Source organism: Prunus avium, chromosome 4 (genome assembly GCF_965620075.1).
Source record: "Prunus avium chromosome 4, drPruAviu1.hap1.1, whole genome shotgun sequence".
In the NCBI taxonomy this organism is placed as follows: domain Eukaryota; kingdom Viridiplantae; phylum Streptophyta; class Magnoliopsida; order Rosales; family Rosaceae; genus Prunus; species Prunus avium.
The window spans coordinates 13745555-13773493 of NC_142287.1; the positions used below are offsets into that span (position 1 = coordinate 13745555).

General features: G+C 37.7%; 1 protein-coding gene and 1 non-coding gene across 2 annotated transcripts; one reads left to right on the forward strand and one right to left on the reverse strand.

Annotated features, from left to right (window-relative positions):
- Positions 1-5627: 5627 nt before the first annotated feature.
- Positions 5628-5734, forward strand: LOC148294847 (small nucleolar RNA R71). Its single transcript, XR_015835639.1, has one exon. It is a non-coding gene; the product is annotated as a small nucleolar RNA R71 (small nucleolar RNA).
- A 1571-nt stretch (positions 5735-7305) lies between these two features.
- On the reverse strand, positions 7306-26871 carry LOC110769432 (protein HESO1-like). The gene is made up of 11 exons (XM_088252696.1): positions 26579-26871; positions 26361-26435; positions 25995-26183; positions 24515-24691; positions 19862-20046; positions 17794-17889; positions 15734-15779; positions 9043-9149; positions 8789-8884; positions 8479-8692; positions 7306-8350 (listed from the first exon to the last, which is right to left on the reverse strand). Exons 2-11 carry the CDS (start codon positions 26377-26379, stop codon positions 8343-8345), a joined length of 1137 nt encoding a protein of 378 aa, XP_088108822.1. The 5' UTR covers positions 26380-26435; positions 26579-26871; the 3' UTR covers positions 7306-8342.
- Between the last annotated feature and the right edge of the window lie 1068 nt (positions 26872-27939).

The window sequence follows — 27939 nt, forward strand, 5'->3', positions numbered from 1 at the left end:
CTCTCAAGAAAGCAATTAGGCTCGATATAGCTCACTAGGGTAGTCTCCACTATTTTCCTTCAAGAATTTGAGCGTGGTACTTTAGCCACCAGAATTCTAAGAGCAAAAGCTTTGTGAAGTGCAAAATTCTAATATGAAAACCTCAAATAGCAGCTCCATAGCATTGATTGTATGACATTCTTTAAAAAAATTAAATAAATTAAAAATTAAAAAAAAAATTAAAAAAAAAAAAATAGTGACAAGAGAACGAAAATTGAAAACACAAATGGATAAGAAAATTGAAATTGAAAACCTTCCCCCCAGACCTGAATTGAACATTGTCCTCAATGTGAAAGCATACAAAAGATGATTGAGAACAAACAAATGATAAAGGAAAAAGTTTAGAAGAAGGTTTAGGAAAAATAAAAAATAAAAAAAATGAATATATAAGCAACTCATGGATGACCAGTTAAGGGCCTCAGAAAACACAGCCAGGGGATCCGGGAAGGTTGGAGGGGTCACAATGGTCCCGCTTAAAACCCAAACTTCTTAGACACCGAAGGTGTCGCCTAAAGAACTCCTAGACACTGTATTGACGGAAGTGCTCACTGGAGTTACCATAAGTTAGCTCATATGAAAAATCTTTTTAAATTTTTAAATTTTTAAATTTTTTTTAAATTTTTATAAAAAAAAAAAAAAAAACAGAAATTTAAAATAATAACAAGTAAAGAGAAAGGATTGAAATGCTCCCCCTTGATGCGATTAGGTCGATTGCTACCAAGCACCTTCTTCTTGAACACATGGGTTGCCTCCCAAGAAGCGCCTTAGTTACTGTCTTGGCAAGACATTGTGCAATCAGCTAAGTTGATGGTACGAAGGGAAGTTGATCTACCACATGGCCAGTTTGGATGCCAGCTGAAACTCCCTCATAGAATGGCTTTAAACGTTGTCCATTTACTTTGAAAGTCGAGCCATCTTTAGGGTTTTGAATCTCCACAGCTCCATAGGGAGAAACATTGACCACGGTGAATGGGCCTTGCCATCTAGACTTCAATTTTCCTGGAAAGAGACGCAAACGTGAGTTAAACAAAAGAACTGACATACCTTTGGAGAACTCTTTCCGTTGAATGTTTCTGTCATGGTAACTCTTGGTTCGTTCTTTGTAAAGCTTTGCATTCTCATAAGACTCATGTCTAATTTCTTCCAATTCATTCAGCTGAAACTTTCTTGCATGGCCTGCCTTGTCTAGATCAAAATTTAACTTCTTGATGGCCCAAAAAGCATTGTGTTCAAGCTCCATTGGCAGGTGACAAGCTTTCCCAAACACAAGACGATAAGGGCTCATTCCAATGGGAGTCTTATATGCTGTCCTATAAGCCCATAATGCATCATTGAGCTTGGCTGCCCAATCTTTCCTTGTATTGTTCACCACCTTCTCCAGGATGTGCTTAATTTCTCTATTGCTTATTTCCACTTGACCAGAAGTTTGCGGATGATATGGTGTAGAGACTCGATGGGTGATGTTGTACTTCTTCATGAGTGCTTCGAATGGCTTGTTACAGAAGTGGCTGCCTCCATCACTAATGACAGCCCTTGGAGTACCAAACCTTGTGAAAATATTATCCTTCAAGAACTTCAGCACCACCTTATAATCATTGGTTTTGGTGGCTATGGCTTCCACCCATTTAGACACATAATCAACAGCAACAAGTATGTAAGTATAACCAAAGGAAGATGGGAATGGTCCCATGAAATCAATACCCCACACATCGAAGAGCTCCACAACAAGTATGTTATTCAATGGCATTTCATTCCTGCGACTTATGTTCCCCATCCTTTGGCACCTATCACACTTAACACAAAAATTAAATGCATCTTTAAATAGAGTGGGCCAAAAGAAACCAGATTGCAGAATTTTAAGTGCTGTTTTCTTAGCTCCAAAGTGACCTCCACAGGCCAATTCGTGGCTATGCCTAAGTATGCTTTCTTGCTCTTCTTCTGGAACACATCTTCTGATGAGTTGATCCGGGCAATGCTTGAATAAGAAAGGTTCATCCCATACATAATGTTTCACCATGGAAAAGAACTTCTTCTTATCCTGAGAAGTTAGATCATTTCTAAGAACACCACAAGCAAGATAATTAACAAAATCAGCATACCATGGCTCTTTGACTTGGGCAGCATATAGTTGTTCATCAGGGAAAGTCTCATTCAAGGGTAGCACAGCTCCTCCTTTTTCTTCAACCACAATTCTGCTCAAATGATCAGCTACCACATTCTCACATCCCTTCTTATCTCGAATCTCCAAATCGAATTCTTGCAGCAAGAGAATCCATCTAATCAAGCGTGGTTTGGCATCCTTCTTAGTGAGCAAGTATCTAAGGGCTGCATGGTCAGAATAAACAATTACTTTAGAACCAACAAGGTAAGAACGAAATTTTTCTAAAGCAAAAACCACAGCAAGCAACTCCTTCTCTGTTGTGGAGTAGTTGATTTGAGCATCATTCAAGGTCCGGCTAGCATAATGAATCACATGGGGCAGCTTGTTCTTCTTTTGACCTAAAACTGCACCAATAGCAAAGTCAGAGGCATCACACATTATTTCAAATGGTAAAGACCAATCCGGAGCTATGATAATAGGGGCTGAAGTTAGCTCCCTCTTCAAGGTAGAAAAAGCTTCCATGCAAGCTTCATTAAACTCAAAAACAGCATCCTTAGCAAGGAGATTACACAATGGCCTTGTAATGCTTGAGAAATTTTTGATGAACCTTCTATAGAATCCAGCATGACCTAGAAAGCTTCTAATTCCTTTAACAGAGGTAGGGGGTGGAAGATTTGAGATGAGGTCGATCTTGGCTTTATCCACTTCGATTCCCTTGCTTGAAATCACATGGCCTAGTACAATGCCTTGTCTCACCATGAAGTGACACTTCTCCCAATTCAAAATCAGATTTGTTTCCTGGCATCTTTTAAGCACTAGAGACAAGTGGTGAAGACAATTATCAAAAGAGGAACCAAAAACTGAAAAATCATCCATAAATACCTCAATGAATCGTTCCACCATATCTGAAAAGATTGACATCATGCATCTTTGGAAAGTTGCTGGGGCATTGCATAAACCGAATGGCATCCTTCTATAAGCAAACGTACCAAATGGGCATGTGAATGTGGTTTTCTCTTGGTCTTCCGGAGCAATGGGAATTTGATTATAACCTGAAAAACCATCAAGAAAACAATAGTAAGCATGGCCAGATAAACGTTCAAGCATTTGATCAATAAAAGGTAAGGGGAAATGATCTTTTCTAGTGGATGTGTTCAACTTCCTGTAATCAATGCAAACTCTCCAACCAGTGACAGTTCGTGTAGGAACTAGCTCATTCTTCTCATTCTTCACAACGGTGATTCCGGACTTCTTTGGAACAACTTGCACAGGGCTCACCCACTTAGAATCTGAAATTGGGTAGATGATTCCTACATCGAGTAGCTTTAAAACTTCAGCTCTAACCACCTCTTTCATGTTGGGATTTAGCCTCCTTTGGGCATCACGAGATGGTTTGCTGTCTTCTTCCATTAAAATCCGGTGCATGCACATGCTTGGACTAATTCCTTTGATGTCTGCTATGGTCCACCCAATGGCTGTTTTATGCTCTTTTAGAACTTTAATTAAGCTCTCTTCTTCATGTGAGGAGAGACCTGCAGCAATTATAACAGGGAGAGTTTCGTTAGCACCCAAATATGTATATTTAAGATTATTGGGAAGAGGTTTAAGTTCTAGCTTTGGTGGGATGACAATGGATGGCTCCAATTTCGTGGATGATGGTCCAAGAGGCTCGATTGGTGGCCTAAAGGATGGTGGGTATGGCAAAAACACTTCTAAGGCAGCCACCACTTCTTGGAACTCCGGTTCACAAAGATCTTCCTCTTCTTGTGTTAAGACAGCTTCTAGAGCATCATTAGACTTTCTCTGCAAAATTTTGGAAGAAACCTCATGATCCACAACATCAATTGAAAAGCAAGAATCAAGAGAGATAGAAGGTTGAGATAGAGCATTAAGCATTTTAAATTCAACAGTTTCACCCAAAACAGTCATGGAGAGAGTGCTATCTTTCACTTTGATGATTGTGTCCGCAGTGGCCATGAATGGCCTGCCTAGGAGAATGGGATCAACACGATCTCCATTTGGATTGTCTTCCATGTCCATCACTACAAAATCAGCAGGGAGAATTAGTGTATTAACTTGAACTAGAATATCTTCTACAATACCTTTTGGATATTTTATAGAATGATCAGCTAGTTCAAGTCGCATTGAAGTCTTCTTCATCCCTTCTAAGCCAAGCTCTTGATAAACTGAATATGGCAAAACATTGATGCTTGCTCCCAAGTCCAACATGGCTCTTCCAACCTTCTTGCCTCCAATGTTAATGGGAATGTCAAAGCTGCCAGGATCATCTAGTTTTGGTGGAAGCTTCCTTTGCAATACAGCACTTACATTCTGGTCGAGCTTTACTCCTTCATTTGGAGCGAAATTGAGCTTGTGAGTTTTCAAGTCCTTGATGAATTTTCCATATGCAGGAATCTGTTCAATAAGATCAAGCAAAGGCAAATTGATATTAACTTTACTCAAAATATCATAAATCTCTTTAAAAGCCTTATCTTGCTTTGCTTTCTTAAGACGGCCTGGAAATGGAATCTGTGGAACATATGGAGCGGGTGGCACGTATCTATCTTCTTGAAGATGTGGTGGCACAAATTTGTCATCCCTTTTATGCAATTGGAATTGATCGGATTTCTGAGAATCTGATTTGGCCTTAGGAGCAGATTGAGAAGTTTTGAGTTGTTCTCCTTCCGTGGCCATGGTCTCCTCCTCTTCATTTTCTACAATCACAACATCATTTGAAAGATTAGAATCATCTTTATTATCAATGATCTTACCTGATCTGAGCACATGAATGGCCTTGGCTTCTGGGTTCTTTGGATTGATCTCAGTTTGGCTTGGCCATTTCCCAGGCACTCTTTGAGTTATTTCAGCAGCTATTTGGCCTAATTGGACTTCCAATTTGGAGATGGCAGCTTGTGTAGTTTGCTGAAAATTGGATTGGTTGATTGCCATCTGCTTCACTATATCTTCCAATGATGATGATGATTGTTGTGGCCTTTGGAATGAAGGGGGATTTGCTTGATTCTGGGTATTTCTCCATGAAAAGTTTGGATGATTCCTCCAACCTGGATTATAACTTTGAGAGTATGGATCATTTCTTGGACCTTGGTTGTAGGAATTTACCAACTTAGCTTGCTCTTGCACAAATTCTGGATATCCAGCCCCAAGTGGACAAGCTGTGGTAGCATGGTCATGAGATTCACAAATGCTACACACTTCCTTCGGAGGGCTTCTTGAGTTTAATGCAAGAAGAGCATCTAGCTTTTGTTCCAGTTTTGAAATCTGCACACTAGAAGCATCATTAGAACCACTAATAACACGTTTACCTCTTGTATCCGTATGTTGGGTCTCCATTGCTATCTCCTCAAAGAGTTCGTACGTTTCTTCTGGAGTTTTGGTTTTAAAAGAACCACCTGCAAAATTGGTGACTATATTATGACTAGAAGGGGTTAGTCCTTTATAAAACATACGCATTTGAAGCTTCAATGGAATCCCATGATGAGGACATTGGTTGAGCAACCCATTGAATTTCTCCCATGCTTCACAAAACGATTCATCATCTTGCTGTGCAAATAACAAGATCTTGTCCCTAAGCATGTCGGTCTTTTGCGTGGAGAAGTATTTTTCCAGGAACTTCTTTTGAATGGCAGACCATGTAGTGAGTGAACCAGGCTTCAAAGAATTCAACCAATACTTCGCCTTATCCTTTAAAGTGTATGGAAACACTCTCATTCGAAGTTGATCTTCTGTCACACCTGTCAAGGGAAAAGAACTCACAACATTAAAAATATCCTTTATATGAGTCAATGGATCTTCATTAGGTAAACCATAAAAGGAAGGTAGCATATTAAGATGAGAAGATTTAAGCTCATAATTTCGAGCTACAGTGGGCAGCAAAATGCTTGAAGGAGATGCTGGAATTGTTGGGATATCAAGTTCTCCCATGAACTCAATGGCAGCCATCATTTCTTCTTCTTCTTGGTCTGAACTTGCTTCCGAATTTGAAAGTGAAGAACCGGGAAGTTCAGTGTGGAGAGCAAGACTTGTAAATGTAGCAAGAGCTTGCTCTTTTGCAGTTGACAACTCCCTTTCTAGACGATTCTGAATTTCAGAGGTCACTCGTCTGGGTTGCAATGATGGTCCTGCGTTCAAAGATCTAGAACGTTGGAACGAAGACCTCACTTGTTCAAGTAATGGATTTTTAGACATAAACTACCTGAAACAGAAAATTAGATTAATTAGAAACACTAAAAAGAATAGGGTAACCTTGGGCACATAACCAGGGAAGAACTTTCGTTCAGTCCCCGGCAACGGCGCCAAAATTTGTTGTTAATATTATGTTAACTCGCAATTGTACGGGGCAATTAGTAGTATAGCAAGACAAGTACGAGGTCGTACCCACGAAGACTGAGAAGTTAAAACTAGTTATGTACTTAGATTACCAAATTCAAGAAAGTAGGAGGTTATGTCTAAAACAGAATTTAAAACAAGAGTGGTTGTGATTGTTGAACAAAAGAAGCAAAATGAAATTGCAAACAAAAACAAGTAAACAAATGTAACAAAGAGTGGTTTTAAGAGTTGGAAAACAGATTTTGAGACTAGGGCATTCGAATCACCATAACAATTCAATTCTGGGTTATAAAGATTCAAGTAACAAGTCTAATTCAGATTCAAAGATTGATTCTAGCTAAAGTATGATTAGGCCATGGTGTTTGGTCCTAACCTTGTGTTCCTAATTCCCTAATTTGATCATTTGTTGTCTAACCTAAAATTAAGCATTAGGAACCCATTAAGCATAGAAGAACATTTTAAACAACCAAGTATGTATCTAATCCCTGTTGTCGAATGTCCATACATACTCTTCCTATTCATAGTTCAATTCGAATTAAAGCATGGTGTATACTCTTAATTCAAACCAAGATAGTTAACAAACAAGTTCTAATGGTGATCAATCATTCAAACAAGCATGTTAACTTATAAGCATAATGAATAAGAACATGAATCATGAATCAAACTTGAAACTCCAAACTTATAAACCCAGAATATTCATGTTAGGTTACATCGAAGCCCTAGTTATGGATTTAGCTACTCATAATGGAAAAGAGACTTGAACAGAAATGAGAAAACATAATGAATACAATAAGAGTAGAAAAACCCTTTTTCTGAAGTTCTTGTGGTGTCCAAGGCTTCTCCAAGTGCTTCTCCACTTCTAATGCTTCTCCAAGAGCTTCCCCACTTCTAGAAAGATGTATGAAGGATATGGAGGTGATTTGGGATGAGTTTGAGTGAGTGGTGATGGCTAAGGAAGATGAAATTCGTAGGGAAATGGAAGAGAGGTTTGCTGGAGTTGTTTTGGTGATTGTTGGAGTGTTTGGGATTTTGAGAGTGTTTGAGGATGGTTGGAGTGAATTGTGGGGGTTGTGAATCTCAGGATTTGTTGTGTCTTGAATGTGGAATGGATGTGGTATTTATAGGGAGAGGGGAGTGACAAATCTGAATTCATTATGGCTAATGCATACAACACTTGCATTATAAAAGATGAATTGGTTGATGCACTTCACTAATGCATACAACACTTGCATTATAAAATCTGAATTGGTTTATGCACTTCACCAATAGATCCCACCAGCAGCCCTAGCTCATCTTCATGTCACCATGACCAAGCTTCCAACCAGAAATGATAGCTCATACCTAGCTCACCATGACCAAGCATCCAACCAGCACATGCTGAGGTCAGCATAACCAGCAACTTCAAGGGCTTACAACTTGGGCTTCTCTTAATCAAATTAGGACTTTAAGCACTCGAAATTGAAGTTCAGAATGTCTTCTTTCCAGCCATATATCATTTGGGCCAATCCAAGGTCGGAGGAGGAAGTTAAGGCCAAAACAAATTGCTAACTCATTTTGCGCGCTGATAAAATCCATCCTGAGCATGGCTCTGTGTTTGCTAGTTAATAGACTCCATATTTATCCAATGGGGCTGAATTTTGGATATGTTATAGTACACACCCATTGGAACAACTTTCATGAAGAATGCTGCCTCATCCGAGCTGTGTAGGTTGCTGAAACAAAGCTTGCAATATGACCTACGGAACTGGACTGGCAGGGGGCTGTAGCCAAAATGAGTTTGTCTTTTAAGCTCTTCTTCCATTCATCCAAATTAGGCCTTAACATGCTTGAATTGCATGAATTATGCTCTCTTGCTCTATTGGCCTACAAAACACACAAAGGGAGGGAAATAACTTAGAATTATAGGAACTAAGCAAAAGAAGTAAGTAAATTGGGCATGTATATGTATGAAATTATGAGCTTAACAAGGGGAACAGCAAGCTTAGCTTTACTTTCATCGTTACTTTCGGTATCAATTTGCCTCGGAACAATAGATACTGAATCCGACCCAAACAAAAGATCAACTAACTGGTGTCCCTGAATATGGCCATCAGAAAAGGATAAAAGGTGACAAAGAGAAGAATGAATACATCCATAAATCTCTTTAAATTGTTCTCTTCCTACTGCCCTTGCAACATTTTGAGACGGATCTGTGAAATCCTCAACCTGTTGGAAGATGTAGTTAATACACATTCAACACAATGCGCAACAACATAACCTAGATTTAGATTTGGTTTCAAAGGGCATGAGTCATGAAATTACACTTATATATGGAGTATCCCATAATTTTGATGTCCAAGATCCTTGATACAGGCTTGCAGATAGACCTTTCGGCCAAAGATTTTCAACCGATGCCATCTGCAGAGCAGCATGCAATATCATAAACTTCAGTTCAGAGAACAAATCAGCTTAATTGTATGATCGTCGTATCTTCCCTTTGACAATCAAATTGTCACTTTAAAATATCCATCATTTTTCTAAATTTCAACTTATCCACAGATGAAAAGTGCAGTTACCTTGACTAACAGGGTAATGAAAAGATCTGCCAGGGATTCTTTATTGCCTTTTCCAAACTCCGAATAATTCTTCACTCTCTTCACCACGATTACAGGATCTGTTCCATCTGTAACATGCCAAGGCAACTAAACTGTTAAAAATGAAGTGATGCCTACCACTGTTTCTAATTAACAACTTCGAAACCAGAAAGGCAATACTAAAACTGAATGTTGAAACAAGCAAATGGGGAAGAACTACTTTATGTCCGGGTCCCGAAAAACAATAAAAACACGATCAACTTACTAATGAATCCTTTGGATATGTGTTGAATTCATTTGACAACGGTTGTTGGCTTCATGTGCTTTAGTTTGGCTTCATCATATTTACATTTCCATTATTCCCAAAACCACAAATTGTTAAGATGAGGGCCAACAATTATTGTACAACTAACCCCTAACATGTGGGTCTCCTGCTACTCCTAGAGCTGAACCTGCGGAATTCAATTTAATATTTGGTGTTGCAATTGTAGTGATTCACACTTAAGCTGTTAAGATGCAGGCCAACAATTATTTTATATTCTAAGACAACATTTAACACTCAAAATTTTATCCAAGCATTTGCCTTCCCTTTTTTCCCTGATAAAACCAAAGACATGAACTTTTATGCCAAAGTCTCTTTGCTTTTAAGTTACTTATGCCATCTTGTGTTATTAATCCACTAAAATTTTCTTCTTTTTTCTCTTCTTATATCTCCTTTTACTTAACTTGTTCACATTAAAAGTAATGCAGAGAGTCAAAACATTATCATCATGAACCATGATGATAAAAATGATAACTATTTCATTGAAAGTTGATGCAGGAGCATCAATCCTAGTAAAAAAGGGCTAAGTTTTAGATATTTTAAATTATTAAATTATATGTTTTCCTATCTTCATTAGGATTTGGTTTAAGTTTCTTGTTTTGTTTCTAATTTCCTTTATCAATTAGGTTTTCTTAGTAAACTAGGAATATGAATTCTAGGCTGGTGCATTCTAGTATAAATAAGTTATTAAGAGACTTTTGTATTCAGTTTTCAATCAATATAATTTCAGACTTTAGTCTAAAGAGTTTTCTTTGGGAATTTAGCCCTAGAACTCAAAATTCTTCGTTCCACTTCAATTATACAGCTTTATCCCTCCATTCTCTGTATCTTGGGTACGTTTGGGTTGCTGGACAGCAGCTTATAGCCGCTGCCCTGCATCAAATTAGTATCAGAGCCAAGTTAATCCTTGCTCCACACCATGGCTGGACATGCTAGAGGTCGTGGACAAGGGGACCAAGCCCAACACACAGAGATGGCTGAGATGCGGTGTATGATGGAAGACTTGTCGAGAGCGGTGCAAGCCCTCCAATGACAAGAACGCACGGATGCCTATATGGAGATTCCGAAACGCAACTGCGAACCCTTACACATACCGGAAGGTGGTGGTGAGGATGAATATGAAGACGAGACGGACGTCGACAATCCTTTTCATGAAGCTGGAAACCATGGTGATGGTCATCGAGGTAGATTGGAAGAGCGGTTGGTTCGTGCATTGGATTTAAATGGTGGAGGAATTAAAATTGAAGTTGCTGATTTCTATAGAAAGATGCATGCCGAAGATAATTTGGATTGGGAAGCAAGCCTAGAGAATTATTTTGAATGGAAGCCTATGACAGATGATCGCAAAGTGTTGTTTGTAAAGCTTAAATTGAAGAGTATCACGCTTCAATGGTGGAAGAGAGTTGAAGAGCAGCGTGTTCGACAAGGAAAGCAGAAGATCAACACATGGGATCATATGAAAGCCAAGTTACGCAAGCAGTTTCTACCAGTTGATTACACTACGGAATTATATGAACGGTTTCATAACTTAAAACAACGTGACATGTCTGTTGAAGAATATACGTCTTAGTTTGATAATCTTTCGCTTCGCGTTGGTTTGAATGAGACTAATGAACAAATGACATCTTGTTACCTTTCTGGTTTGGATCAAACCATTAGAGATGAGCTGGGTGTGGTTTGCTTGTTCAACCTTGAACATGCTCGACAATATGCCTTAATGGCCGAGCATCGACAATTGCGACGTTGAGGAAGGAGAGTTATTTCCGGACGCCCAGATAATTATTGGCAGAGAAATACAAAAGATGTTCGCGAGGTTCGAAGAGAACAATGAGCCCAAACTAGCGGTAGGAACATAGTAGGCGTTGATAAGAGTGAAAAGAGGAAGGAAATTGCGAAATGTGGGTCTCAAAACACTATTGTTTGTTGTTCCAAACAATCCTAGGAGTGGTAGAACATCACAAGTGCGTTGTTACACATGCGGTGAGAAGGGGCACACGTCTTATGGCTATCCACCAAAAAGGGTGAATTTGGCAGAGTACAAAGATGAGGTAACTGATTTTCCTAAACCAACCTATGACAATTTTGGTAATGACGAGCATGTTATTGATCAATTACCAGTTGAAGGAGAATCTTTGGTGGTCAGACGAGTGATGACAACTCTCAAAGTTGAGGAAGAAGATTGGCGTCGTCATAATATATTCCGAACACGAGTCCTCTGTGGGGGGGTAAGGTGTGCAACGTGATCCTTGATGGAGGAAATAGTGAGAATATCATCTCAAATGAGGCAGTAGAAAAACTTAAGTTACCAATCAAGAAGCATCTTAATCCCTACAAGGTTGCATGGTTTCGAAAGGGGAACAAAGTACTAGTTACTTCAAGGTGTTTGGTTAAATTCATTATTGGTAATACTATTGACGATGAAGTATGGTGCGACGTTCCCATGGATGTCTGTCATATCTTATTGGGAAGACCTTGGTTATTTGACAAAGACATGATTCACTATATTAAGGCCAATATATTAAGGTCAACACCTATTTATTTCATCAAGATGGGAAGAAATTGAGCTAGCAAACAGTCAAAGAAGTGAACACTCCTAAGGTAATCAAAGTTAGTGGGTTTTTAATAGGCCATAATTTTGAACAAGAGAGCAAAAAAATGGGAATTATGTATGCACTTGTTGCTAAAGAGATAGGGGCTGATCAACTACTGAAATTTAATGAGTTTCCGAAAGAAGTTCAACACATATTGATGGAATTCCAAGAGTTAGTTGGTGATGAATTACCACAAGGTTTACCGCCAATGAGGAGTATTCAACATTCTATTGATTTGGTTCCTGATGCAGCATTACCTAACCTTCCTGCATATCGATGCCACCTACCCAACGAGCTGAAATTCAGAGGCAAGTAGAAGATTTAATTGCTAAAGGGTTAGTGTGTGAGAGTAAAAGTCCATGCGCGGTTCTAGCATTGTTAACACCAAAGAAAGATCAAACATGGAGGATGTGTGGACAGTCGTGCCATTAACAAGATTACGATGAAATACTGGTTCCCTATCCCTCGACTAGAAGATATGCTTGACATGCTGGCATGGTCCAAGGTGTTCTCCAAAATTAATTTGAGAAGTAGGTATCATCAAATTCGCATGAGTGGTGACAAATGGAAAACAGTTTTCAAAACTCCTAATGGCCTTTACAAGTAGTTAGTGATGCCATTTGGACTCTCCAATGCTCCTAGCATATTTATGCGAGTCATGACCGAGGTATTAAAACCTTTCTTGGGCTTATTTGTGATGGTTTATTTTGATGACCTATTAATATATAGTCAAACTTCTAAAGAGCACTTAATCCATTTGCGACAAGTTCTGGAGGCCCTTCGTTAGAAAGTTTTTTATATAAATCTTAAAAAGTGTTCATTCTTGAGCGACAAAGTTGTGTTTCTGAGCTTTGTTGTTTCAACCAATGGCTTGCAAGCAGACCCTGAGAAAATAAGAGCTATTATGGAGTGGCCAGTGCCACAATCTGTGGGTGATGTTCGAAGTTTTCATGGATTGGTTTCGTTTTATAGGAGGTTCATCCGTGGTTTCAGCTCTATTATGAATCCGATCACTGAATGCTTGAAACAAAACAGCTTTGAATGGTCAAAATCAGCACAAAGAGCCTTTGAACAAATAAAGGTATTGATGGCCGAAGCGCCAGTACTTACTTTACCAGATTTTGAGAAGTTATTCACTATTGAATGCAATGCATCCCATGTTGGAATTGGGGCTTTTTTAAGTCAAGAAGGAAGACCCGTGGAGTTTTTTAGTGAGAAGTTATCAGGTGCCAAATGTCGCTATTCTACCTATGACTTGGAATTTTATGCTTTGGTTCATGCAATTCAACATTGGGAGCACTACCTCGCTTATAAAGAATTGGTGGTTTATTCCGATTATCAAGCTTTAAGGTATTTGAACTCTTAAAAGAAGTTGAATGCTCGACATGTCAAATGGAGTTCATACCTTCAAGAATTCAACTTCTCTCTCAACTACAAGACTGGTGAATCTAACAAAATTGCGGATGCTTTGAGCCAAAGGAACCTATTGTTAACTACGATGAGTACTCAAGTTATTGGTATTGAGGAGATAAAAGAACAATATGCTACGAATCCATATTTAAGATCTATAGTGACTGAACTCCAAGGTCCTACAAGTTGGAAGATGCTATCATTTTGAATGCATGATGGATATTTATTTAAAGGCAATTTGTTGTGTATTCCCGAGGATTATTACGTGAACAAATTATTAGGAAGCTTCATGGTAATGGATTAGGACATTTCAGAAGGGATAAAACATTGGCTATGGTGACTAATCGTTATTATTGGCTTGAGTTGTACAAGGATGTTGAGACTGGTCCAAAAGTGTCAAATTTGTCAGTTTGGCAAAGGAAATTCACAAATTACAAGTTTATACACACCCTTACTAGTTGCAGAAGCTCCTTGGGTTCATACTAGTATGGACTTTGTGTTAGGACTTCCGAAAACAGCAAGAGGATATGATAGTCTTTTTGTTGTGGTAGATCGCTTCTCTAAGATGACACATTTCATTCCATGTCCTAGAACAGCAGATGCCACACATATAGCTAATTTATTCTTTGAAGAAGTGGTGAGAATACATGGTGTGCCAACATCTATAATTTCGGATCGGGATGTTAACTTTACTGGGCATTTTTGGAGGACTCTTTGGAGGAAGTTTGGAACTGATCTAAAGTATTCTAGCACTTGTCATTCGGAGACAGATGGTCAAACTGAAGTAGTAAATAAAAGTCTGGGTAATATGCTAAAATGCCTTGTTGAAGCAATGTCAAGACATGGGATTTGATCATTCCACAAGTTAAATTTGTGTACAACAATTCTGTGAATCGATCAACAAAGAAGATGCCATTTGAAGCTGCTTATGGACTTAAACCTCAACATGTTCTTGACCTAGTTCCACTTCCACACGAGATGAGGGTGAGTGATGAAAGAGAGGGTTTTGCAAATCACATGAAAAGAGTGCATGAAGAAGTAAAGGTAGCTAGAAGTAAAGGCAGCTATAAAGGCTACTAATGAGTAGTATGCAGCTGCTGCAAATCAACACCGAAGAATCAAAGATTTTGAAGAAGGTGATATGGTTTCGGTGCATTTGAGGTGAGACCGATTTCCGAAAGGCACGTACCATAAATTGAAGTCTAAAAAGTTTGGGCCATGCAAGGTGTTGAAAATTAGTTCAAACACTTACATGTTAGCCATTTGATCTCCAAATTAGCCCAAGTTTCAATGTGTCTGACTTGTATTTATTTAAAGGATTTGATGAAGAACCAATTTCAACAGAGGCACAAATCCAACTTCCAAAGGCTCAACCTGAAATTGTTGAAGATGTGTTGGATGTCAAAGAGGTAAAGTCAAGGAGAGGTAACCAGTATAGGCGGTTCTTAGTGAAATGGTTGGGTAAGAATGCTACTGAGAGCACGTGGGTTCCTGAAGAAGAATTAAAAAGGATTGATACAGAGATATATACTGAAGTTGTTAAAGCTCTCTCGCCAGAGTCGAGTTCTTTCCAACCCGGTGGAGTTGATGCATGAGCATCAATCCTAGTAAAAAAGGGCTAAGTTTTAAATATTTTAAATTATTAAATTAAATGTTTTCCTCTCTTCATTAGGATTTGGTTTAAGTTTCTTGTTTTGTTTCTAATTTCCTTTATCAATTAGGTTTTCTTAGTAAACTAGGAATAGGAATTCTAGGCTGTTGTATTCTAGTATAAATAGGCCATTAAGAGACTTTTGTATTCAGTTTTCAATCAATATAATTTCAGACTTTAGTTTAAAGAGTTTTCTTTGGGAATTTAGCCCTAGAACTCAAAATTCTTCGTTCCACTTCAATTCTACAACTTTATCCTTCTATTCTTTGTATCTTGGGTACGTTTGGGTCGCTGGACAGCAGCTTATAGCCGCGGCCCTACATCAAAAGTCCTGTACCTTCAAATCCACTTCTTTCAGTTTTTCGTTCTTATAAAAGAAGAACAAATCCTTGTTGCCACCTCACTGTGTCATTTAGAGTTTACAGCCAACTTTTTCAGCCATATAAAGGAGGTTGTGACTACTACAAGCTACTTAGCAATGAATTAGTAGGCAAATCCCAATTGATTTTCAGAAAAATTCCAGCTCTTTGTTATCATAGATTATGGAAAGATTATGTCAAAGGAGACCATATAAATTCTAGTAGTGGAAGTTAAAATATCTTTCTTTGAAAAAATATCAGTCTAAGATTTGGACCAAATCACTTGATTACCAAGTTCTATCATTATCTAGCTTTTACTGAGGCTCCTCAGAGTTATCACCTTCAAACAAAGTACAAAATGGAGGTATTATAGGCGGATCTCGAGTCTGCAGGAAGTTTAAAGAAAATAAACATTAACTAGAAATGATATATACATGGACATTTTATGAATCATCCCTTCAGAAATGAATCCATAGAGATTGAATATGATAAAAAGTGCCAAGAAAAAGGGTGAGACGTAGGACAGTGAAGGAATTTATTTTGACAGGAAACAAAATTTCATTAAACGGAAAAATAATTACAATATGGTGGACAAGATATCCAATGTGACTGAAAATCTAAAAACAGGCTTATGCCATTAACACTACCACAGACAACAATAAATAGTGAACATCCAATATAACAGTACAATAAAGCTAAAGAACAGCACCATTCCAATCAGTCAATACTTTTTAAAAAAGGACTACCCCAACCTCTGAAGAAACTTAAGCCCATAATGATTCCCAAAAGCAAACTCTCAGCAACAAGTGGTCCAGGTCCTCACCCCTCAAACCCTCAAATATTCCTTTTGTTTCTCTCCATTCAAATTACCCAAAAGATAGCCAACATTACACACTTCCCTACCGCCAGGCCTCTTTTCCACCCTCCAAATTGTGCTTCTCATGCAACAACGCAACACGTTCACCTAGAAGGACCCCAAACAGCTTTCTCCCAAAACAGCCTTAGCCAAAGAGATAATGCTATTGGACAATGCAAGGACATATGATTCAAACTCTCAACCCCTCTGCAAATCACACACCATTTAGGGGAAAGAAAAACAAGTCCTCTCTACTCAAGTGTATCACACGTATTAACCTTTCCATGAACAATAATTCAAACTAACATCCACACCTTAGGAGGTACTTTAGCCTTCTACATTACCGAAGAGGAAATGGAAGTGAGGAACATCATATTTCTAGACAATGCTTTAAGGAATGGCAGAGGGTGAGTAGACACAAGATTGGGAAAGTTACAACATACAAACTTCTGAGCAAATTGAATTTTCTAAAAGAAATAATCAAGGCATGGAATTTGGAAGTTTTTGGAGATATAAAAAAGAGAACAGGAAAGTGGAGGACAGAATAAAAGAATAAGATTTGTTGGATTGAATGAAGGAGGGAGATTGTCAGAGGAAGGCCAGAGTGAGAAAGCGCGATCAAGGAAGAGATCATGAAGAGGGATTTTAATATGGAAAAGGTCGTGTGTAGGCAATCGGCAAAACTGGAGTGAGGAAAAGAGGAAGATGGAAACATGATAGAGAGATTGGGATTGGGTGATGGGACCATAATAGAGGATGACAGAAGGATGGAGAAAAAACTAATTGTCTTTTCAAAAAAATTATTCAAAAGAAAAGGGTTTGAGGCTGAGTTTGGAGGGTTTGGATTGGAAGCCTATAATGTAGTTATTAAGAAGAGCGGTTTTCGAGTGCTGCCCTTGTATCAACATTTTTGGGGATTTTAAAGGAGTAACTCTTCCCACATAAATGCAGCGTTATCCAAATTTGGATCACACAAAATAGTTTCTTGTATAAACTTACTAAAATCCTTCATACTCCGTCACTCTTCCCTCATTTTCATACTTTGAGACAAACCTTGTTACATTAAAATCTCCCCTCATCCACCACCTTTGACTGCAAAGCCCATAAAGATCAGTAAGCGCTGTCCTCAAATTACCCCTCTCCTGTGGCCTACTAGGGCCGTATACCCTGAGATCCACCACTCCACACCATTCTGCCCCTTTATGTTTATTAAAACTGAAACCTCACTTTGGACATATTCCGCAACCCTAACCAGTATGTCCCACATAACTATATGGTGCAACAAAAAAGAATTATTTAGTATTTTATTCTGTGGATGTATATTGTCAACAGCCAGTCTACAAGAGAACCCCGAAACCGGAGCAAACCCCTTTTCTCTCATACCTTATTCCAAAACTACTTCAGGCCCTTTGTTTTCAATATTATTCTGTCTTTGATAACCAGTCAACATATAAAATCTTTCAACAGTGAAAGCCTCAGCACAAGCAATTGACAATAAACACTACAGAGCATGTTACCAAAGAAATATCGGCAAGTTGGTTTACCTGCAGATGAAATGCAACCAATTGTATTATGCTTAAAGAACTGAGAGTTCGATCTTTGGGACTATTGATATTATGTGCTTTTGCCCAGGCTTTCATCTGAAAAGGGGAAAAAAGATGTTATGGTATGTTTCATGCCTATAAGATGCTAAATATTATTAATAACCTGGACAAAATAATAAGATTACTAGAGTTCCTTTCACCTCAAACAGTGAAAAATAAATAAAATAAAGAAATAAATAAGATGATAAGAGTATCACTCATCAATATTAAGCCCACTACAAATTATTGCAAGAACCTTTATGATTTTTCAAATCATCTTTCTCAAGGACGTAATCTTTGCCACAACTTGAATGATAGAGGACTTTCATATCAATTCATTGTTTTGGGATTTTCACTTGTATAGAGTTTTTTTTTTTTTTTTTTTTAATGATTCTATGTTAGAAGGAAGCTGACACATTTTCAAGACATACAAGATTTGAAAGATGAGGCAAGCGCATATTTTGTGCAAATTTGAGGTTGAGAGCATTGCTAGTTGTTAAGATTAGATCGTCCAACTCAAAACCAATTGTAATGGGTGGAGAGGCTCAAGATTTTACATATTGCTCTGCAAGGCTTTAAAACTTTAATGTGAGATCTTCACAACAATCACATTTGATTTCATTGTCCTTTCACTTTACAACTTTTCTTCCACCTGCTATTCTGATAGCTGAGGCTAGGAATCTAGGTCATATTAAATGTTTGGATGGCGTGTGTTTGGCCAAGAAGTTAATATTCTTGGATACTTATTTGATTATTTGGGGTTTTAGCTAATAAGGCGATAAGTCTTTAGATATCACACGGCAGCTAACTCAGTTAGATAAAGCTAGTTTACTTGTTTAGAGTGAAACCCTGCCCACCCTGATGTGTTTTGTCAGCATATCTTTGATTATTTTGATGGTAAGACATAACAACACAGGGAAAGAAGCGTGAAGAGCCCCAACCTAAGCTATGGCAATTGCATGAAGAAATGGATTTGAACCAGGGCTAGGGTACAGTAGGTTCAGGTGGGATTCGAAGAGCTTTTAGGCAGAAGAAGCCTATTTCCTGTCAAGGAAAAGGGGGGTTTTGTTTCTTTTCCAGAGTTTTAAGTATTTGGACTTGACATTCACTAAAGCACATTCACACAACTTCTTGGCCTGTGCACTCCCAGATATTGTTAGTAAAGTCTAAACCTATGAGCATTCAGAATTTCATACTTAATAACATTTTTCGGATATCACAATAATCTTTTATTCCCTCGAAAACTCAAGGTCCTTCTAGAGCAAGATTATCCTCGTCCAATGGTGAAATCACATTAGCCTCAACCTAATATATATAGTGCAATTCAAACGGGAAATATCATCAAAATGTCATGCCGCAAATGTGAGAATGTTATTAAAGCAGCGAAATACACCCAAACGAAAACCTTAATAGAAGTTCTGAAAACAAGTACAAGAAAGAGGTGTTCTAACAGACCCAGCAAAAATAAAAATTGGACCAGGGACTTCTTACACCTTGATATCCAATTTCTAGCCCCCCAATATGATTACAAAATAAGAAAGAAAAACAAAATTCGACTTAAAAAAAATAAGAAAGAAAAACAAAAACCCAAACTCCCCAGGGGCACCTCCCCGGTTCACTGTGGCCTCCCCAACACCACCACTCTCTCTCTTTCTCTCTCTCTCACCTGCCTCTAGGTTGACCTCCAGATCCCTGGCCACCATAGAGGCACTGGTCAGAGAGAGAGAGAGAGAGGAGAAGATAAGATAAGAGAGTAGGCAGAGGAGGCCGGAAGTTGAAGGGAAGGGGAGAAGGGGTGCCACATTTGGAGTTGGTTTTTCCTTTTTTTTCTTTTTTAAATTTGAAGTTTCTAATATAAAATTTTAGTGGGAGGGTAAAATTGAATTTCAAGGAGACAAGAAAAGTTGGGTCAATTTATTTTAGATGCAAAATATAAAAATAATAATAATAAATGCAAAAGGTTAATAGTAAGGGGAAATGTGCTCCTTTTCTAACAAGGTATCAGATATGTACTTATATTTTCAATTACCAGAAAGCTCAGTTTCTGAAACCTTTCATCAATTCCAGAAACTATGTGGAGGATCTGGGATTTTTGAATGCCATCCCTGTTCTCAACTGATAAATCACATTCGATCCCAGTTCCACAATCAATAAATTTGATAATTGGCACCCGAGCAGACATAATTGCTTGCACACCAATGACATGCCCTTCCCCTGCAGCATAAAAATACATAATTGACATGGGAATAGAATGTGATAATTAGCATACTTAAGACATCAAAACTCAAAAGTCACTTACACTTCTGATATTACAAAACGCGTTTACCCTAAGGTCCATATAACTGTAGCTGTCAGCCAAATATTTATACAAACAGAAACATCTCAAATACCCACTCAAGAAGAAAAGCAAAATACTAAGATATGTAATAACTCTTGAATAGTTAGAAACATTATGTTTACAACACTATCAACAATCATATAGACACATGTAATTTACTAAAGGCAAACATCTACTAATCAATTTAGCTTTAGAAATCATTTTCAATTGTTGATACTGCAAAACATCAAACTTATAGTGATTCAAACTTAAATTTGCAAATTCTTATAGGATATATCACACCACCACAAAAAAAATTACTCATGGAGTATAAACACATACATGCAATACGGTGTCTGTGTGTGTGATACAAGGAGGAGAGCTAGTGAAAACCTAAGTTAAGGACTTAAATTGAGGGCCACAAGCGGGCACACCCTGCAATGTGGTCTCATCATCTTTTTTGGTCGAAGGAGCCTCATCATCTAAACTTCCATTTTACAACTTCTGGTTAAAGCAACATATCTGCCAAAACTAACCAATTGGAAACCATTAAGTTACTTGGTTGTGATCAAATGTATACACAAGTACTGTGTTCCAATAAACACTGAAATTATCATAGTGACAATCAAATGTGATGACGACATCTTTGTTAAACCTGTTAGGGTTTATAAATGAAAGAGATGGAAGAGGAAATTATTAATTAGTTTCCTAATTTATTTGTTAGTTTTCTAGGTTCTCTAAGTTTGACTTCCAAGTTTCCTATTTTATTTGGATTAGGATTTCCTTCCTAGAATATGTTTAATTTGCCTTTTCACTCTAGGGTAAGATTATTATAAATACCCCTTCTATGTAATTCATGATGAAAGTTGAGTTATTGAGATATTGAGAAAAGTTTATTTTCCAGAGATTGGAGACTTGATGCGGACATCATTAGTTAGTTTCCTGATTTATTAGTTTCCTAGATTCTCAAGTTTTCCAGATTTCACTAGGATTTTAGTTTCCAGATTTTTAGTTGGATTTGATTTAAGTTTCCTAGTTTATTTTTACTTAGTTCCTTGGTGGATTAGGATTTCTGTTTTAGTAAGGATTTTTATCCTATTGTCTCTAGGTTTTAGTTTGCAATAAATACCCCCCTATGTAGTTCTTTAAAAATTCAGTTGTTGAGATATAAAGAAAAGCTTTTTCCAGAGATTGGAGACTACTTGGTGTGAAGCCAAACCCCTGGAGTGATTCCAGACCTATCCCTTTTGTTCTATTTTCTGTTTTCCATTGTTTTTGCTTCCGCTAAACTACCTAAATACTCAATTCACCCATATCCTACATCAAATTTGGCATTAGAACCTGGTTTTCGTTTTCGTGGGTTCAGAATTTTCGAGTATTTCTTGTTCTTCACACTGTGTGTCAATTGATAGCTCCGACTAAGCCTGGAAAGACAGACGAGCCAGCGACGGACTTTGAACGTCTTGCTCAGATGATGGAAAACCTATCAAAGCAAGTAGCAGATTCAGACGCTAGATCTATACTCGTGGAACGTCGCCTTGCAGACTTAGAAACAGCTAACCACCATGATGAAGCAAGCGTGAATGGAGAAGAGAGGAATCATGAGTGACAACGTCATGATAGAAGGAATGATCGAGATGCAGAGACACAATTTTCATCGTGGCTATGAGCAAGACCCTGATGAAAGGGTGATGAGATCAGTGAAAGTTGACGCCCCAAATTTTGATGGTGAGCTAAATCCTAAAGCACTCCTCGACTGGTTAGCCACCATGGATCGCTACTTTGAGTGGCATGACATGTCTGAAGCTCGAAGGGTGAGATTTGCTAAGATAAAATTGGTGGGTCAAGCTGGATTGTTTTGGACCAATGTTGAAACACAACTAGAGAGAGCTGGTGAAGAACCAATCATCCATTGGGGTGAGATGAAAGAAAGGTTGAAGCATAAATATCTACCATTATCCTATCAACAGAGTTTGTTGGACGAGTGGCAAACTCTTCGTCAAGATAACATGCCAGTTGCTGAATATATTGCAAAATTTGAGGAATTCATGTTGCGATGTGACATAAGGGAAGATCGAAGGATGACTATTTCTCGGTTTAGATCAGGACTTCGTCCAGAGCTTCAAAAAGAATTAATTCCGCATACTGTGAATACTTTAGAGAGGGTTTTTCAGATGGTACAAGAATTAGAGAAGTATTTAAAGTTGTCCAATGTAGTCAAGCAAACTGATTCTCAAAGATCTGATTGTCATGTTGGCACATCTGTGACTCCAAGTTCTCCAACATCTATGACTAATTTAGTAAAAACTGCAAAGGGAAAAGGAGTGCTAGTTGATACACGTGGTGGTGGAACACAAAGATGTTACAGATGCCAAGGTTTTGGACACTTTGCTGTCCAATGCCCAACGAAGGAGGCAACCAGAAATCTGTGTGCACACATCAACGAACAAGCTGACAATCAAGGCGAATTCGAGGAAGATATTTATGAACCCCAACAACCTGATGAAGATTGTGGAATCGACTTTGAAGTCCCTCATCCAACATTAGCAGTAGTAAGGTGTACTTTGGCTCAGCCTAGGAAGGAAACTGAGGATTGGCATAGGACTTCCATTTTCCACACTTACATCAAGTCTGGAGATAAAGATTGTAAGGTGGTCATAGATAATGGGAGTTGTATCAATGTTGTATCAACGTTGACTGTTTCGCATCTTGGTTTGTCACCCGAGAAGCATCTTGTGCCATACAGAGTAGCATGGGTTGACAATACATCTTCTATCCCTGTTACCCAACGATGTCACGTTCCTATACAGTTTTCATCTTACAAAGATCATGTTTGGTGTGATGTGGTGGATATGGATGTGAGTCATATTCTCTTGGGAAGACCATGGATCTACGATTACAATGTTACCATCTTGGGTCAAGAAAATATATGTTCGTTCATCCATAAAGGAAAGAAGATCACGATGAAGCCACTTCAACCCAAGCTCATGAATCAATCTATACCAAACAAAGAGGAGCAAGACAAAGTAGGTAAAACCAAAGCTCTACATATCATTACGTTTAAAGAATGTAAGGAAGATGCAGAAGTTCCTAGTCAAGTGGAAGTTAGATCAGATTCTCATAGTACTCGGATTACAAAGGAGAACCTGCCGCACATTGATCCCGACGTTTTGGAAGGTTATTACAGCTTTATCTCGCCGGAGTCGAGATCTTTTCAGCCAGGGGGAATTGATGCGGACATCATTAGTTAGTTTCCTGATTTATTAGTTTCCTAGATTCTCAAGTTTTCCAGATTTCACTAGGATTTTAGTTTCCAGATTTTTAGTTGGATTTGATTTAAGTTTCCTAGTTTATTTTTACTTAGTTCCTTGGTGGATTAGGATTTCTGTTTTAGTAAGGGATTTTTATCCTATTGTCTCTAGGTTTTAGTTTGCAATAAATACCCCCCTATGTAGTTCTTTAAAAATTCAGTTGTTGAGATATAAAGAAAAGCTTTTTCCAGAGATTGGAGACTACTTGGTGTGAAGCCAAACCCCTGGAGTGATTCCAGACCTATCCCTTTTGTTCTATTTTCTGTTTTCCATTGTTTTTGCTTCCGCTAAACTACCTAAATACTCAATTCACCCATATCTTACATCAAGACTCCTTGGTGTGAAGCCAAAACCCCCGGAGTGATTCCAGACCTATCTTTATTTGTTCCATTTTCTGTTTTCCATTGTTTTCGCTTCTGCTAAACTACCTAAATCTAAAATTCACCCGTGTCCTACATCAAAATGGCCAAACAATTTTCGGTTTGGCTGATCTTTTTCTAGGATGATGCTAGAAGAGGCACCTAAAAAAATTGCGGGTTGGAAGATTCGGACAATTCCTAATTGAGTTTCTCATATATGGATCTCCTTTGCAAAAAAAAAAAAAAAAAAAAAAAAAACCAAATTGGAATTCGTTTGACAAGCTAATTATGATCAACTAAAAAAGGTGAACATAGTGTTTACCATACCATTGAAATGGTAATGATGATAATCAACGGCTAAACCATGTCCAATTTGGCTAATGTTAAAACACTCATTCTATCAGTGTTTTAATAACAATTAGAAAGAGATCTTACACATCCATTGGCATAGCCTCACTCACAAAGAAAATAAGTATGATGCTGGCATAGAACAGACTCAGGTAAAACTCTGTGTGTGTGTGTGTGTGTGTGTGTGTGTGTGTGTGTGTGTTGATTCAAGAATACTGGAGTGTAGTTCGAGTGGAAACAGCACCAAAAGCAAAAGTGTAAGAACTACAACTTTATGTGATTCTACATTCAAGCTGTCTAATCATGAGACAGAAAGTAGTAGAGATTTTTAAACATTCAAAACTTACTTTGAAGAGAGTAAAACTTTTTACCAAACTTCCGTAGGGTTTTGATCTTCATATCTCGAGGAAATGTTCCTACAATGTTACCAAAATTAACAGATAGGTCTAGGTCACTTCCAATACTGAACATGTCCATTACAAAAGAGCCAAATCCCTCCACAACAGGAGAATTGCCAGAATTTCCTGAAAGAAAAAGGTAAATAGTGCTGAATAACCGATGGTACATGAAAGGGAGTACAATTAAGAATAAAATTGAGATGGAATACGACATGAACCAACAAAAAGTTAGAAAGTCCCTTAACAGAAATAACAAACGCAGGTTGACATGTATAATGGAGCATAAATCGAGATGATTAGAGTGGAAATTTATTCAGTGAGACTAAATGGCTCAAGAAGAATAGTAAGAGTGCTTTTTAATTCCAATCTATTGTGGAATTGTGCTACCTTGACCTCTTTTTGGGTACTGTGGTGGGAAACAAATAGAATAAACAACTATGAGGGAGAAGAGGACATAACTTCATTTGGGATAAAATCGGATGTTTTCCTTCATTTTGGCCTTCCATACCTCATTATTGTAAGGATGGCCCCTTGGGTTGATTGTCTTGATCAGGTCAGGGGTTTTGTTGTTTTTTCTTTGCTGTTCTTGATATTCGGTTTTGTCTTAATCTCTCGCATCTTGTTTGTACTCTGTTTTTCTTTCTTTTATACATTCCTGTCTCTTATAAAATAAAATAAAAAGAACAGTAACCATGTAATAATTTCTATACTTGCAGAATCTTATATATAATAAGATTGTGCTCCTATTGTCTAACCTTTCAATTAAGATTTGTCACCCTAAAATTATATTGGTGTTGGGAAATTTCAGTGCAACACTTTATGAGGGGAGAACTTAGTGTCTGGAATTGACACATGGAGATAATAGGTGACAAGCTGGGCAACTTAGAGCATGGAAATAAATGGTTCAAGTTTCCACTTAAGCCTCTCAAATCTGACAAATTTAGCATGAAACGGCAGCCAAGCTGTATGTCAATTGCTAAAGCAAGTTGTGTCACAAAACTTTTGATAAGTTGCCACTAAAGCAAGCAAGTGGTGGCAATCAAGTATGATATTTCAAACCCACTTCCAGAGTTTACATATACTAAACAAAAGACAACGTGCAACAATCTGGGGTATTGCAGAATCAGCATGCCTGTCATCGGTGAATATATAGGTATCTGGTACCAAAGTGTAGATATTTTGGATTGTCCAGCCATTCAATCCTAATGTGGCAGTCCAACAAATTGGTAAAGAGTAAATAAGTACCACAAAGTTTAAGACAACGAACATGTATCTATCCCAGCGAATTTGCATTAGGGTCACAACAAAAAGGGAAAAGTACAAGAAGAAGACCAAACCAGGGACTTGAACAATTGAAAAATAATAACTATAATGAACTTAAGCTTGTGGGAAGAGAGTGGCATGAACAAAGATAAGAAAGAAAAGTTACCGTATAATTCTTTTGTGATTGCATTCAAAATACGAATCAAATCCCTTCGATTATGATAATCAATCGGCTTTGGACGGCGAATGGCATACACATCATTAAGTAGTGTATCAAGCTTAGATATAAATACAGGGGTAATGGGGTATTTTTTTAATCCTTGTAACTCGAGCTTCTTTGCTTCATTTAGCAGCTCTGGAATTAAATTCAAAGTACTTGAATGAGTCACTAATTCCCACACAAAATAATAATAATAATAATAATAATCTTCTTCAGCGGCAAGCATTCACCAACTATCCTATAAAATAGAGAAACAAAATGTGCATTTTCATAAAACTCTGCGTCCCTTGAAAAGTTAAATACTGCACTCACCTGTTTGGCTAAATGCCATGGTTCCTGGCTTCCTTCTGTAGTAAACGACTAGTTGATTATCGATCTAATTCAACTCTGCCAAAGCCCAAAATCAAACATAAATAAGAAAAGTTAAAAGATTATGAATACTGCATGTGTAAATGTAATTGTACGGGAAAAAAAAAAGGGGGGGGGGGGGGTTGTGCAATTACGGAGGAATGAGAAATGGATAAAAAAACCTTGATTTGGAATCGTTCAACTCAGAACTGAAAAGCTTGTAGATGACTGTTGTTCGTTCATGCCTCTTTTGAGTACGCAGAGAGGCAAAGAGAGAGAGAGAGAGAGAGAGAGAGAGAGAGAGAGAGAGTCCTCCGCTTGATATTGGTTAGTGTTTACGGCTCCAGTCCAGGGCCAGCCAGCCCCAACAGCGAAGCGGATTTTTATCTCCTCTCCACTGCTTTTGGTTTTGGGGATTTTTTGTTTTTCGCTTCTCCCTCTGCTCCTTGCTTGCTAGCCCTCCGTATTTCTTTCTGTTAGGCCACGTGTGGACACCAAATTTGTTCCTTAAAATCAATTGCATTTTAACATTAACAGGGATTGTTTGGTACGGCAGATTATTATGAACTGGATTAAATTCTAGAATTGTCTTGGATTAGTTCCAATTGGGTTAAGCTGGATTAGGTACTGACATACGTTTGGTGATGCGTCGGACTAAAAAGCTGGATTGTAAAAATAGTGAAGACCTATGTTTGATGTTGTGTCAAACTAAAACAATTATTTAAATATTTAAAATTAATTAGGAATTTTGACCTAAAACTAAGGGGGGTGTATTCAATTAAGATTTTAAAAGAGTTGAATGGAGTTATAAAGTTTATAGAGTTCAGTGTAGTTCAATTGATTTCTATCAACTCCACATAGATTTGATTGAATTCCTAGATTGATTTTGATGGTGTTTGTTAGAGTTTTATTGTAGATTTTAAAAGAGTTGATTAGAGTTCTAAATATATTTATTTTTTATTTTTTATTTTTTATTTGGTTTGTTTATCGTTTTTCTAGATTTTCAAAAGAGAAAAGTACCTTTACAACCAAATAAGAAAAGGGCATCCAAAGAAAATAAAAAAAGAAGGGCATCTAATTTGCTCAAATGTGCAACCAAATAAGGATTTATGTCTGCATGTTTATGAAAAATGCGCAAAAGTAAAAACATAAAAGTAATTTCAATACAAAATAAATGCTGCAAAGAAAAATATATCATTTATTAAATAAAAAAATTCTAATGTTTTTCAAAGGCTAAATTTATCTTTATCTCATGTCTTTTTTTCTTTTTTCTTTTTCCTCTTTTGTCTTTTTTGTCTTTTTTGTCTTTTTTGTCTTCCTTTTTTCCCCTTTCTCTTTTTCTTTTTCCTTCCTAGACCCCCTTTCTTTATTATTGTTTCTCTCTTCCTCCCGATCTCACTCTCTGGTTCTATCTCTTTTTTTCTCCAATATTGATACAATGATATCCCTTTCATTCTCTCTCCTTTTCTATCTCCCCCTCCCAACCTTTCTCTGCCTCCATATCATTTTCTCTCTCTTATTCCCCTTTGAAGTCAGATTTTCA

Excerpts from the sequence above, each read along its gene's own strand:
- LOC110769432 (XM_088252696.1), bottom strand. Across the intron at positions 20,047-24,514 it reads AAAGTTTTACTCTCTTCAAA|GGGAAGGGCATGTCATTGGT; the intron begins GTAAGTTTTGAA and ends TTTATGCTGCAG. Across the intron at positions 8,693-8,788 it reads GGGATACTCCATATATAAGT|GTTGAGGATTTCACAGATCC; the intron begins GTAATTTCATGA and ends ATCTTCCAACAG.